Source organism: Blennius ocellaris (assembly GCF_963422515.1).
Source record: "Blennius ocellaris genome assembly, chromosome: 3".
NCBI classification, from domain to species: domain Eukaryota; kingdom Metazoa; phylum Chordata; class Actinopteri; order Blenniiformes; family Blenniidae; genus Blennius; species Blennius ocellaris.
This window is the reverse complement of record NC_137652.1, coordinates 11,401,915-11,416,787: the sequence shown is the minus strand read 5'-3', so window position 1 is coordinate 11,416,787 and position 14,873 is coordinate 11,401,915. Positions and strand designations below refer to the sequence as shown.

Here is a 14,873-nt window from a genome sequence, read left to right as displayed (position 1 = left end):
AAAAGAGTGTGTACTATTTTTCTTAAATAGTCAACAGATTTGGCCAAAGTAGCATTAGTCATCGCTTTGCCTTCGAAACCTAGACATCAGGTACGGTGTGGCAAAGCTGCCATACTTTGCTGGCTTTTTCAAATGGAGCCCACAAATGTGTCCTCAGCTTTCAACGGCCTTATTTTTCACACCCTTGCGTATCGCAAGATTCATAGCGCTAATCAAATGTGAAAAAAATATGTGTGGCTTATGCATCATTCATACCGGGCATATGTGCTCTGACAAAAACACTTCCAAGTGCTATCTTTGGCTTTCAATCCAAACAAATGACAAAAAAAAATGAAAACAAATGAAAAATCAAAATGCATGCATTGTCAGCGACGTCTCAGGAAAGTGTCTTCAGATGCTGGCCGAAAATCACACTACCCTTCCGCTTTCAATTTTACCTTGGAATGACGGGAATGATGCCATGTTTGCTCAGCCAAGGCGAGGCCGTAAATGCCCTGTAAACGGTCTTGTTAGCTTTACCCTGCACTGTACGGAGCCTCCAATAACACTATCTTCCGAAACCCGGGGAAGTCATGTCCTTCAAAGAATGCTGGCCCCCTGCATGCGGCACACGTGTAATGAAGTTATGCTGATCGCTCAATCACTTAGGAGCTTCTTCACCTTGAGTAGAAGCATTTAAACATGATTTGTTTTCATTGCTTTGACCATCGATCTGTCAGTCTTACAGAGTTGCATAGTCACCCACTTCGCAGAGAGTTGAGAGTCATCAGAGACAATAAAATGGAAGTTGAAAGCTGGGTGAACATGCAGACTTTGCAGAAATGTGTTTGTTTTAAGGTGACAGTGGTTACAATCACACTATGTTGCCACGAGGGTCACTACAGTGGACTAGCACTTTGTGATAGATTACACATTGCCAGTGTTTACAAAATAAAGGCTGATCCTTGTGTATTCATCTAATGTCCATTAATTAAGGGCTATTTTATTTCTGTAAACTGCTGTGATTTCTCATTTGTTTTCATTCTTTATTCCTCCATCAGAAATCGGAACCCATACTAACAATTCAGGGTTTTTTTTGTATTTATTTATTTTTTAATCTTGTGCAGGCAGACTTGATGAATGTACAGAGACAACTGAAGTAGGGTATTTAAGCCAACCCACAAAACAAGAAACCTAATTAACAACAAAGCTCCAATTCGGTGAGTGTTCTTTGCCAAACTCAGCAGGCACACTATCTGCAGGCTCGTGATGAATTGAGCGCTGAGAATGCTGCTTTCCGGCACTGTAACGAATTGCTGATTAGCAGCTCGCAGTGAAACTCCGACCATGGCCACCTGTGATGTTGTTAACTTAACTCGTAGTTTTCTCTGTCGGTATTGAGCATGCATCTTTTCTAAAAGTGACTGTTCTGGCTGTTGGTGGTTGTGGAATTGTATTGAAATGACGCAGAGGCGTTTCATTCTGCATACATGGGGTTTGGTGGGTGGACTGTGTGTTAGAAACACCTCTCAGTGCAATATAAATGAGGCGACGCTGTAAACTTTTATTGCGTCCATTAGGAACTCTGATAGGGGGAAGCCAGCTTTGTAATGCATAGTGCAGCAGCCAGAAATAGCTGGTGTTGGACTGAGAGGCCCAATTTACTGGATGCTGTGAGCACTGGCGACGCCCAAACATCAATGGGTTCCTTCATTTTCCTATCAGAACTCAGAGGTCTCCTTCAGACAACATGATTAGAAGAAGAACCAATTCACACATGGGGCGGCACTCTCTGCAATCAAAAACATATGAGGATGATCAAAAAGTCAATTAATAGAGCAAGAAAGAAGATGGCTACTGAAAAAAAAACAAAAAAACTTCAATGCTGCACAAAAGTTTGCTTTACCCTCACTTGATTTCAAAACAGCTTGGATTTTTGTTTATCTATCAGTGTTCAGCCTAGAGGAATAGAATATTAATGTGACTGTGCAGTACTGACTTGTCTACAATAAATCCTAAAAACTCTAAGCAGATGGCCCATTTTTCCTCCTTCAAATCACGTTATTCTGAACCTCCTGAAACATCACCACACTAGCCCAAAAGCCTGTCCTGAGGCAAGGGGAAACACACATCTCATTGGAACATGATGGTAAACACTTCTTTCTTCAAATATACGCGACAGAAGGAAGCATCCGTGCATGTTGGGCCACAATGTATGCCAGTGGTGGGAAAAATACACATAAAAGAAATGCAGTTGCTTGACAATACAAATGTCTTTTTCTCATTTAGTAACTATGCTACGAAAACTTGTAAGAGCTGTTTGTTATGGAAAAAAGTATTATTTTTTGTATTGACACTTTGTTTTCAGCAAGATATCTGTCAATCTTTTTCTTTGATTTTCACATTTGTGAAGTGACCATATTTAATATCTTAGTGTGTGTTTATTTTTTTTTTTTATTTTCTTCTCACAAACAGTGACAGATTGAATGAATTATCACAATATAGGAAAATATTGGATGTAATTATTGATGAAGGATTTCTTTTTGGAGTTTTTTTCTCTCATTATAACCGAGTATATACCATTGACTTTCACATCTGGGCTTCAGCAAATACTATGCAATTTCTAGCTATTGCACCTGATTAATGCATTTATTACAGGCAAACGATAAAAAGTTTGATACTGTGCTTGAGCATTGTCACCGTAAACAGACAACTGCAAATGGCCTGACCTACTTTTAAACATACACCCAATAAGTTTAGTAAGTCATAATTAATGGACTTTTTTTTTCCTAAATGGCACATTGTGTTTTAGGACAGTGGAACCCAATAATGTATAGAACAGCTTTTAAGGAAGACTAGAGCCCATTAAAAAAAACAAACAGGAACGGTGAATAATATGAGTTTTTTTTTTTTCAATTTTAATTACATGGTCTGTTTCATTCCTCCAGCTGTCTTAGTAACAGGCATTTGCTATTAGCAAACATTAAACCTCTTTTAACTTTAGATATGCCTAACTTTAAATGGTGCATCACGTTTCTTATTTCATTTTTCCCAGGAAGATCTATAAAATGTGTTCATCCATACCTAGAAACACGATCTCTTCCTGCTGAGCACATACTAAAAAAGACATTTATCTATTTATGTTCTACTGTCTGTCAGGCTGGTGAAGACACTGCACTGTCGTTTTTGCTTTCTGCTCCTGTGTGCTGCTGACAGGCAGCCAGTTCTGAGAAGAGAAGCACCAAATGGAAGTCCAACTCAGTGTGATTTCAATGGATTGAAAGCTTCAGTAGCCCCTATGGGCCCCTCACATCTTCCTTTTAATGTCAGTCGGCACTCAGACACGCACATGCAATTGTACACAGCAACTAGAGGGACATCTCACAAATCTGAGTGACTCAACTGTGATTCATACGTCTCACCAAGACTGTACTAATGCAACAAGAGAGTTTTTTGGGGGGGAAAAGACTCCATCCAGTCTCAAAAAGACTCACTCTTGATGCAAAAACAGCTTACAACTTTTTCATAGAAGTCTTATCTTTGCGCCATTAACAACAAACAGGTTTTCAGGATAGGTCACGATATCAGCCATAACAATATGACCTCCGAAAGTTGAAATAAATGGCATTTGTTCATGAACATTTTGTCTGGAAAGTGGATTGTTATATGCATAAAAATGAGAAACTATGGGGGTTTTGATTAACAGGGATCAGATTGTGACAGATTAATGCTAGACCAAGAGCATTGACATCACAGTGACTCATCTGGGATGCTTCTGGCCTGCAATGTTCTATAGCTCTCAGGTATGGTTCAAGACAAAGAAAAACACTGAATTGGCGATGGAGTCATAGGCAACCGAGGCTCAATGACGCTCATTGAGCAGTTACTCTGTGGATGCTGGTTCTCCTCGAAAGGTGTCAAAAAACACAAGGGGTCACAGTTTGTTGTGCAAGGACATTATTATTTGCAGATCTCAACTGAACATCACACATTTGATTTGTTGTAATGATTCTGATACTTTTTACTTTCTTACTTTGTAAAGGCTTGTAAGGAGCATGCATTTTTTTCTAGATGAGCAACAGGGCTGACATTTGCCAAATCTTACCAAAATAATAATTGCCAGGTAGCACTGTTGTTCCCCGAACACAGAGTTTTTTTTTTTTCTGTGCCTAGCCATAGAGCTTTGAAATAACTTTCTGATCATTTTGTACAGTTTTTTTTTCCTATGTTCACTATGTTGAATTCTCAGGAATATGCAGCTAAAAATAAATACTGATAAAGGATTCATGCTTCAAAACTCAACATTTGTTTTATTCCACTGGAATTAACTGATTTGTTTAAGATGCGTGTTGGAAATGTTCTGAACGTCTTTAATCAAGAAAGGAATTGTATTATTATTTATGCACTGTACTTGCACACTGTCATTCAAATAGCTATTTCAATAGTTAGATAAGGATTACTGGCATGAACCCAGCCATACTGATAAGTATGTGTTGTTTTAATCATAACACGGAGAGATCATTAACTGGAGAATTTATTTCAGAAATGTACCGTATCTCCACACATTCTGCTTGATCACATTTGTTGTGAAACTGTGCAGCTGAATGCACGAAATAATGATGTTGGAGATGACAGTGTTTGACAGATGAGTCACTCAGCTGTTTTCGCTCAAGCTTTGCGAGAGACTTTGTCTTGGTGATGCGTCCTCAATGTTATTGTGCTTCCCTGCATATTGACTGTTTAAAAAAAAACAACAACCCTGCTTTTGCATAATTGAAAGGTTTTGCTCTATCCATAATGCAGCAATATTGCAACTTAACATATACAGATTATGTAACACAAAACCAATTTTTTTTTTTTTTTTTTACGATGTGAAATTTTTATGTTGCTGCCAATTATTGACATAGTGGTGTCAAAGATCCCCATCAACATTAAACTCCATCCTGTCTGTCTGTTAAATTTGTATGTCTTCTTCATAAGTCACAGGACGTTTGTAAAGACAAGCTGGATGCCTTCATGACAGCACATTTTGTTCTGGTTACAATTTCTGTTCACACTGTTCATCTTGCATTACAGTTTGCTTTTACACTTAACACTGGCATTTTGCATACTGAGCCAACAGATAGTGTCACCATTGGATGTCTATTCTGTAATGTACATCAGCTTGTGCAATTTCAATAACGGTGCTAATTAATGCAATGCCTTTTTGAACAGTTGATAACTCACCAACAGCCCTGTTGTACATAAGTTTGTTTGTTGAATATATTACTCCTTATTTACTCTCAGGACATGGTGATTCAAGAGTCTGACATATCCTGAAAGCTTGTTGAGATGTTTTTGGCTTGGTGTAGTTTGAAATTCAGTATCAAAAGTAACGTATTGCAAAGTACAACTTTTATTATTTCAGAAGTAGGAGGAACTAGGCTCAGACTACATTTCAGAAAACGTACGTATTTACACAAAAACAGTAGAAATGCAGAACAAAGCCAGCTGAAAATGATGTAGTTAACATGGCAGGCCATGAGTTGGTGCTGTTAGCTGTTTTTGTAATGAACGCACACACACGTACGCAGAGAACAGTATGCCTTGATTATGGTAATAACATATAATGGCTGATTCTCAAATATAAAACTAACAAGTCAAGTCATGCCCCTCTGGAATCCGCTGTTATTGTTGCTGTGCATCTACTTGCACATGTGCAGTTGAACCATTTACTACGGCCGTGGTGCACATTCACAGTGGCATGATTTCCTGAAGACAGTCTGAGCTTTTTCTTTTTAAAAGTTCCTCTTTGGGAGCCATTAAAAAAAAAAAGGTTGCTTTTACCGGCTCTTAGCACCAACAGACACCCAAAACACAACAAAGGTTTTCCATTTTCACTTAAAAACAGGACCTGTGTTAGACAAACACGTCTAAGACAAGTATTTATGAGGATGATTGTGAAAAGGCCTATATGTAGAACTCTTTGAGTGAACATGCCTGAACTTGATGTCCTGTTCCTTATAACAATGCAGTCTGGTTCAAATATGCTCAAAATGGTGAAGTATTCCTTTGTAGCATTGCACCATGGTGGCCTTTCTTTGATTGTTATGGCATTTTCTGCTGAATTTCTATTTCTCATTTGTAGATGTAACTTTACAGCAGCAGTTATTAGTAGCAAGGCACTGTGGACAAATCTGTCCATTCTCACTTAAATGTGACAAGTCCACTTTCTGATGGAAGAATACAGATCTTTTGACACAATAAAAGAAATACGTCATAATGATGGCCCCTTAATTTCTCTGTGATAGCTAGCATCACGCAGTGTAAAGGCTGTGCTAATACAGGAACTGCATCAGGGTCTATTTGTATCACACCAAATTTTAAAAACTCTCATTGGATTTATGCATCTAATATTGTTTTCCACAAGTGATTGTGGTAGATGTATACAATTCTGATGCATGAGACATAGGCATTTATTTTAAAATAGATAATGAAGATAAAATATTAGCTATATAAATGCTGTGATTCACTGTTCTATTTCTTTTGGTGATCATTCAGTTTACAAGATGTTGTGATGTTGTGCAACTACGTACTGCATGTAAGAGACATGACTATGTATATATCCTAGTTAGAAAGTGTAGAAGGTGATACAAGGCCAGGTCACTTTTAATTTACAAATATTTGTAATTTATTTGTAATTAATGTTTGACTTGGCACTTGCATAACATGTCATGATTAGTTTTAACTGAGGTGTTTGACGAGTTGAGCTTTCATGCAGCACTAAACTGCTTATTAGATTACAGTAGCACACTGGTATTTTTCACACTCCTGATGTTTTCTGTGGCATGTTCTCCTGCCCCAAACAATCACCCCAATGCTGTTTATTTTTGCTCCATATGCAGCCCTCTGCTGGGGTCTTTTTAATATAATAAGAACGTATCTATAATAGGTGTGATATTCTTTTCAATGTTGCACTCCAAAATCTGACCAACTGGCTCAAGCTGCTGGTTTTTTTTTTTTTAAACAAAAAACATTGGGCATTGTGAGTAACATCAACAAACTAAGTGCATGTTTCCCCCAAAAGGCTACAATAAATTACAAAATGAGAGTGAATTTCCATCTCTCTAAAGTCAACATGAATTATAAAGTCTTGCAGCCACAAGTAAAAAGGCCAAAGCTGAAGTTGACCAACTAATGAACCGAAAGATGAATAACCACACTTTATTTAATCGAGTAGTGACATTCATTGTATTTGCTGAAACCAGCTTTTGGAAAGAGGTTTTTTTTTTTTTTCTTGTCACATACTAAATGTGAAGATATTCCGAAAAATCTGTTTTCCCCATATGTTCCATTCAGTATAACAGTAGTTCAAATTTCACTGTTTTATGATTTAATGACTCTGTCTTAACCAGAAAAAAAGTCTGTCGTCCAAAACTTGTGCATCTCTCTTCAACTTGATCACACTTCTGTGCATGGTCGATTAATGAGTTTATAAATAGGATATAGAATTGCCTTCCTCCACACTTTTTCTTGAACAGTGCTTGAAATGTAGTGACGGTTGTTTTAGTACACTGCAAACATTTTTGGCTGTAAAAGTCTGTGTTGTTCTAAAGACTAGAACACCCAACTTGTGGTTCCATCAAAAGTGCCACCTTGCCAAATTTCCGACTGTCCATCCATCTTAACTCACTGTGTGTAGTATTACAGCCTCTGGTCCAGATCTGTCATTCTTATTCGCATTCTTTACTCCCTTCTGCCTCATTGACATTGGCAGGAGACGGGGCCAGTCCCAGCTGGCCCATTCTGAAATTGCTTACTGTAAAAATGCATTCTCACGGTAACAACAGACTGCTATCCCAATGCCAGCTGTTCTGTCCTCATACTCACCCAATATAACCTCACTAAGCTTCAAGAGTTAAAAAAAAAAAGTTCTGTAAAAAATATTAAAGTAAAGTAAAGAGCAGATTATATGAAGAAATGTCTGATTGAGACTCCTAGCCACAGCAGCAACACGACTTAAGGTTTTGTCATTTTCCTTCAGAGAAACAGTTCTTAAGAAGGGAGACGACTTAACTGAATGAAATCCACTAAAGGTCAATTTTGTTCTAACTTTTATGATCATTTTGTCCTCCACCGACAACTTTTTGCAATGTTCATCTGGATTCAAATGCCTTCTTCAGTCATGTAGGGTTTGTACCTGAGTGGTTTTAAGTCATCAAAATGCTGCTCAGACTCCTCAGAACAAAAGTGGACGAATGTAGGCCAAGAACTTCACTGAATCACAACGAGCTGTCGTAATGAGGATAAACAATACTGATCTCCCCTTATGAATGGCAGCCTTTGGAGCTTTGGGGAGATGTGTGACGGTGATTGAATATATTACTTAGAGTAATTTCCAGTAACTTAAAGGTTTAGGAAAGTGGCCAGCCATTTGTTTATGATTCACACAAAGCTGTTTCTTGTATATTGACTTGATCTGCTGAGCGACTGTTGGCATTAAAACTTTGCCTTTTGTGAAAGTGATCCACAACACAATGTCACCATAGAAAAGGCTCCTATCATCAGGAGAGTTATCCCCACTGTGTGGCACTGCTTTTTATCTCCGTGTACCTTCATCATCTGGCTGGCTTCACAGTAACATACAGCATATTCAATCCACAGGCAAATGCACCATCTATAATGAAGAGGCCCATCATGCTTTTCCCTCAGTGTTGATTTTTCTTTCTTTCTTAACAGAGACCATGACGACCGCCACCTCCCCTATTCTGTTGAAATGGGACCCAAAGAGTCTTGAAATCCGCACCCTGACTGTGGAGAGGCTTCTGGAGCCCCTGGTCACACAGGTACTTCACTTCATGATTTTCACACCGACAAAATGGGAGGAAACTGCTATTCCTACACACAAACAAAATATAAAACATGTGTTCATGTTTTTGTATTAAAACACCTCACTCAGTCTTTTGTTATTGCTTGGAGATGAGATTACCTTCAATGTGAGGAACCAGTGGAAAAGAAAACCTCATGCTTGTTATAGTGCAATATGAGAGCAAAAATGATTACTTTCTGCTTGCACCTTGGCTGGATCACAGTTAGAAAGGTGTAAAACTGTCTTTGGGTTTCAGCCAAAGAGTTTGGCTCATGTCCACTGGCTTTGTTTGCCTTATAAGCAGAGCAGATGGCTGAACAGGACTTTTGTCACCTTGGCTCATTCTGACAGTGTTTATGGCCAGAGCTAGATATTCTGTAGATCTTGCAGATACTATTTTAGAATTCTTATATCGTTTATTAAATTGAATCCTTGCAAATCGTGGCATTGACTAAAGCCATATTTGTTGCCTGGGATGAAGGCAAATTCATTTCTTTGAAATTAAGGGAAATCCATTTATATTAGGGTTTTATGAGTGCTTTTTCTCCAGACTTGGAGCAAGGGCTAAACATTATTGACTTCAGTTACTTTGGATGTGGCAAGTAAACACAGTTGTGGTTAAGGACCAAAATCCATAATGAAGGCTGGGCACCACCTCACTTCTTTCCTTGGCTGAGGCTACAGCCATTAGAAATTAATGTCATTTTGATTAAATGGACATTTGACAAATAATAGTCACTTATTCTTTCAGCCATCTTCCTTAACACTGGGATGGCTGAAGGCCAATCCTAGCTGACTATGAGGGAAGGGAGGTCATGTATTGGACAGGTCATCGATCCATTATGGGAACAACACTGGCATTCACCCACACTTTAGACTCACCCATTAGCTTAAAACACATACTGGCCTTCAGAGCATCTGGCACAAGGAGAACATGCAAGCGCCACTCAGAAAGGCCCTCCAAGCCTGGACTGGAATCATTGACTGCTTGATGTCATAAGTGTGATGTTTGCAGTGGTGTATGACCTCTCTTTAAAGCGACATTTATATGGCTTTGGATTTTCCTTGCAAGAACTTAAGTGGAACCATCACCATCTTAACTGGATCATCCAGCATAGAAGCACATTCAGAATATTTTTATTTTTGTCTTTGAGAATCAAAATAAAATCTGCTTTATTCAGTAAAATGATACGGTATAGATTTTATCTGTTGAGCATGATGTCACTCTTTCCATCTGGGCCAGTTATGACTCTTCCCCCGCAGATGGCCATGATGTGATCACTTTGTATACAACCAGCCTCCCCGGGATGTGTGAGCTTCTTTGGCTGACTGCATTAGGCTTTCTGTTTTTAATCAAACACCATTATTTTAACATATTGAAGTCCATGCAGTGTTGTGATTGCCGTAATCATTTCGCTGATCTTTTTTCTTTGGTTTGGTGGAGTTGTAATTAGTGTGCTCCTCCTTCAGAGCAGCATGTCTTTTATTGGCATTATATCTTTCCTGCATTTCTCCTCACTGTTTCTTCTTTTTTGTTGTGTTACATCGTTTGCTGGCTTTTAGCCGAAGGGTGTTGTGTTTTGCAGACACGAAACACACTGCGTCCTCCTTTCTGTTTCTATATGCAGTCATTTCTTGTCAAGCTGTGGCTATTTGCTGTCCATGCATGACAGAAAGTGAGCACAACCTGCCCAGACCTCACCATATAAGACTCACACAAGCTCATTTTAAATGTCACAGGTGGAAAAGTACAGCATTAGATTATACATTTAACGTTTGCTAAACTCCATTCATTTTCCATGCTGGTTTTTTTTTGTTTTGTTTTGTTTTTGTTATCATGAAGTTAAGATTTCAAAGAAGGCATTTTCATTCCGTCTGGTCCATATCGTCTACTACGTTCAGTCTGACGATCACTCTACTCCACTTTCATGGCCTACAAAGCTTTATGTAGACCGTTCATTGTGGTGTTCAGAAGCTGTCTCAGGAATGCCTATAAGTTCACTCATTTGTCTTCTATACCACTTTGTCCATCTTGAGGATGGCTAGAGCTGAGACCAGTTGACTGTCGAGCCAATTCCACGCACTCGCTTTCGTGCCTCCGGCCTCAGGTGCATGTTTTCTGGACTTTTGTTTTCATTGGTGTTCATTAGCTATGTAGGTAATTACTTGCATACCTTGGTTATTTGGTGCAGCACCTTTACAGACAGTCACAAAGTGTTTCATAATCAAGTAAACATAACACAGTGGGGATTAGTGCAGCACATGAAAAGTAGTTCTCATTAGCTTTCCAATAAGCACAAAAGATAAATTAATTACGATCAAGGAAACATTAGCCTTGTCATGAAGCACAGTTAGGGTTTTGGTGATTGTACGCATTTTAACCTGGTCTACAAGAGAATCTTCGTTTAGCTACCATTCTGTCTCATGTTCTGCAAGAAATGGCTGTGGATAGATTACAGCTCTGCCACACATTAAAGGTGTTTGATATTGATGGTATATGCTTGAAGTTGAAAGTGGAATGCAAACAGGTATGACTAACCCATGTTTGTCTTTGAAGTTTCCAAAAATAGTTAAAAAATTGTGATACATTGCTCCAAACACTGTATTGCCATATCCAATCCAATCCACTTTATTTATATAGCACATTTTAAAAACGAAGCGTTTACAAAGTGCTTCACATACTGCACATAAAACTAAACAGTCCAACACTAAATAAGTATAAAACCATAGCATAAAAATCAAAACAGATGAAAAACTACAAACACATTAAGAAACTACAAATAAGAATAAAACAATTCAAAAGAATAAATAGAAAAATAAAGACGCTTAAAAAGCAATAAAATAAATGAGAATATCTTCTGATGTATAGAATTGTAACCCCTGTACAATGATGCTGTATGAATCAACACATCAGGTCTAGTGCTTGTTGGCTACGGATAGGCTTTATCTCTGGTTTAATGTTTCAAGGTTGTGCCATTTTTATAAAAGCAATATCTAAAGATAAATCCTTTCTCTGTCCAGTGCGCCTGAGGATGATGTGGTCATTTATTGCTTTGAATTTCTGTGGATTCAGTAGGTCAAGAAAGCTCTGCAATAATGGACTTTTGTCACGTTCCTCAAAAGTCTTCACTGTGTTTCATGAGGTCAGTGTTTTTCTTAGAGGCTGTAGAAAATGCCGAGTGCCCTCCCCAGCAAAGCTACCATACTGTTATTGTAACTAAGAAATTATTCTTCTCCAGATCGACCTGAGAATTGGCTTGCAGCAATACATAAAAGTAGAGCAAATTGACTTTCTTCAGCAGCAGAACTAGCCAGGTTCTTCTTAACATATTGTGATACAACCGTTTACAGGATGGGCGCAGTACACTGACACTTTGAAAATGGTCCGTGCTCATAAATTAATACAGACTCCCTGGTGGTCTGTATCTATTCATTCTGGAGGAACATCTTTTCTCCAGGATAGCTTAATAAAGCTGTCTCATTGCAGGTAATGCCTGATTTACTTGCAAACTGGGACTCAGTAGCCAGTCTGTTTACTTTCACTCCCCCGGGAAACGTTTCTGTATCGATTGTCGACTTTTTGCCAACTTTACCTGTTACAGCAAAGCCTGTTTATCTTCTGTTGTCAACATTTTACGTTTGTTCTTAGAAGCAAGGGATTACTGCAGCACTGGGGGATTCTGAACTACCCAACGCCCTTGAATGCGCTCATTCAAAATCCCTGTATTTTGACTGCAAAGTACATTGAGGTTATATCAGGATTTAGTCTCATATAGAATCTTCAACTACAAAATAGAATACTTTTCCAGGAAAAAAATGATTTAACCAGCAGAACAAGGTCACTGTGGGAATCGTCTCAAATAAGAGTAATACATGAATGTTTCATAAGATTTGTATTTTTCTCATTGAAACATAATCCTTGGTATTACACAAAGAGCCTTGAGAGAATATACCACACAAAACAACAAAAGTACTCGGCAGACTCACATGAAATGAGATGCCCGTTTGTTTGTTTTTTGGAGAAAGACATAAACGACACTCCAAGTAATTCCAAGACTGTCCTTCTAATTACCAATAATGTGTTCGGAAAGAGAAACTGCGATTGAAACAACAATTTTGCATCAAGTCTAAATTGAACTCCCTGTATCTCAATAAAAATATACAAATGTACAATGGGTGAACATCAAATGGATTTGAAATCACACTGGACAACTATACCAAGGGAGCAAACAAGGAGATTTGCCGGTAGAAGTATGTTAGCAGTGTTGAAGTGCAAGTTGATTTTCAATCCTCTTGTTGAAATAGCATTTGTGACTCATGTTTGTTTTACATTTGAGTTGACGTGGCTCATGGCCAGTTTCTCTGATTGTGCTTGTTTACGTGTTTGCAGTGACACAAACTAATGCAGATATAGCGCTACATCACCATGGCAGTTTGTTCGGTGACACAATCTTTTCAATGTTCTGACATGAATATCAATGTCTAATGAGATGAAACAGCCACATGAAGATGTCTGAAGTTTTTCAATTTATAACTGCACAGGCAAGCATCCTGTGTCGTGTCAATTAAAACGGTACATGACGGCGTACATAATGATTCATTAACCTACTTTTCTGCATACTCCAGTCATTTTTAAGACTTATTTAGATCTATTTTCTTTTGATATATCTCTTGCATTATTAACTCTAAACAACTAGATGCTTGTAGTTTCTGTTATAGGGTTTTATTTTAATATGTCACTCGGTCAGTGCGAGTCTGTTGCTTCGTTTGATTAATTTCCATAAAAAATCACATTACTCACTCGTCTGTTGATCTCATTTTCCTGTTTTCAGTCAATCCCACAAGTTCTTTTACGACACTTAATAGTTTAAAAACTAAACAGTCTGTACAATTTCATATCTCTTAAAGAGGCTTGAAAATGATTGGTGTGATGCTCACATAGACGTCTCTGTAAACAACAAACTCATTCCACCTGGGTACCTTCCGTAATTACTTTTCTACCTCCACATAAATGACCCTCCAAAGAACAAAATAAATGGTACAAATCATCTACTTTATATTATTCAATGTTAATGCAGATGAATGAGTTATAATTTCAGTCCTGTTTGTTTTGCATCTGTTGAACTAAAGTGTAATTGTACCGGATATTCATAACATAATTGATATATATTGAAATGGCTTTTCCCAAATCTGCTAAAATACCTCATATTCTTTCTAACGTTCTGATATTGGTGATTGTCTGGCATTTCACACAATCACAGCAGCCTCTCAACCTCTATGTTTTCACCAATTCATAGTCACGATATGGATTTAATGCTAATTCTAGTCACAGCGTAAGGGCAGTGCTGATTTCTACTGTTGAGTTACGGGCATCAGTGTACTGTTTTGTTTGCTTTCTCGGTGAATAACTACAGAACAGCAGTTACCTTGATCTGACTTTGCCATTGTTACTTTTTGTATGAAAAGTGGGAATGTCTGGCCCCATGTTTGACACCTTTTGGGAGGAAACCCTTGAGCATTCCTTTTTCAACTGGCATCACCTTTTGAGTTTTGAATGACATTGGAATCAAATATTGAAATTAAGGTAAGATAGGTTTTTTTTTTTTTTTTTCTTCAGTTGAGTGCTCTGGTATTATTTTGAGGCAAATTCTTCACATTAATTTTGTCTGTCAGCCCCATCCTGTGTTTGCTCTCATGATTGGTCATCAGCGTGACAGGTGGATAATTGCCTAATTGAGGGAGGACAAAAGGCTGATGAGCTTCTTTTAACTCATTGTGATTAATTTCAGTATCCCTTTCAATGCTTGTCTGCCCAGAAATTGAGGCGACTCTTGTCCTTGACATATTCATTTATTTTTCCTGAAATGAATGGTGCAGTTTTTGACTATTAATGTGTTTCAGAAGACATCATTTTATAGCGTGTGAATTTTTGTTCCACAAAGCCTATTTACTTAGCTTAAAGATACCGCTTGCTGACAGAAGTTATTCGTTTGAATCTTTTCAGTGCTATGATTTCATAGACTCTGCAGTAATTGTCAAGACTTTA

General features: G+C 38.0%; 1 protein-coding gene across 1 annotated transcript in view; it reads left to right on the top strand.

Moving 5' to 3' along the window:
• Window positions 1-14,873, top strand: part of ctnna2 (catenin (cadherin-associated protein), alpha 2) — a 353,855-nt gene that overhangs the window by 16,857 nt on the left and 322,125 nt on the right. Inside the window, exon 2 of the mRNA XM_080518161.1 lies at window positions 8,698-8,804. Coding sequence (XP_080374287.1) covers window positions 8,703-8,804 — 102 coding nt within the window. The 5' untranslated portion in view covers window positions 8,698-8,702. The remainder of the gene's footprint in view (window positions 1-8,697; window positions 8,805-14,873) is intronic.